The sequence below is a fragment of the Asparagus officinalis genome, chromosome 1 (assembly GCF_001876935.1).
Source record: "Asparagus officinalis chromosome 1, Aspof.V1, whole genome shotgun sequence".
Classification (NCBI taxonomy): Eukaryota; Viridiplantae; Streptophyta; class Magnoliopsida; order Asparagales; family Asparagaceae; genus Asparagus; species Asparagus officinalis.
In genome coordinates this window covers 29,167,597-29,167,821 of record NC_033794.1, presented here as the reverse complement: position 1 = coordinate 29,167,821, position 225 = coordinate 29,167,597, and the positions used below count along the sequence as shown (strand labels likewise).

The following is a 225-nucleotide window of genomic DNA, read 5'->3' as shown; positions in this document are numbered from 1 at the left end:
CCCTCCACGGGCCGCGTGAATATGTTAGCAGAAATCTGCGCGACGAAGCACTGGATCTTGAGGAGCCGGATCCCATCCTCCTCTCTCCCGAACCAGCCGGGAGAGAGGGGCACGCATTCCACTTCAGTAGGCTTTAGATTTCTTGATTCCAGTGCACGCGCGAAACCCTCATCCGTTAGTGCGATCGCTACGCCGCCTGCGCAGTCGGCTTCCGTGAGGCGGGGG

At 60.4% G+C, this 225-nt stretch overlaps 1 protein-coding gene across 1 annotated transcript in view; it reads right to left on the bottom strand.

Moving 5' to 3' along the window:
- Positions 1-225, bottom strand: part of LOC109832772 (primary amine oxidase-like) — an 18,091-nt gene that overhangs the window by 15,830 nt on the left and 2,036 nt on the right. The window contains exon 2 of the mRNA XM_020400188.1: positions 1-223. This exon is cut by the window's left edge and continues 571 nt beyond it. Coding sequence (XP_020255777.1) covers positions 1-223 — 223 coding nt within the window. The remainder of the gene's footprint in view (positions 224-225) is intronic.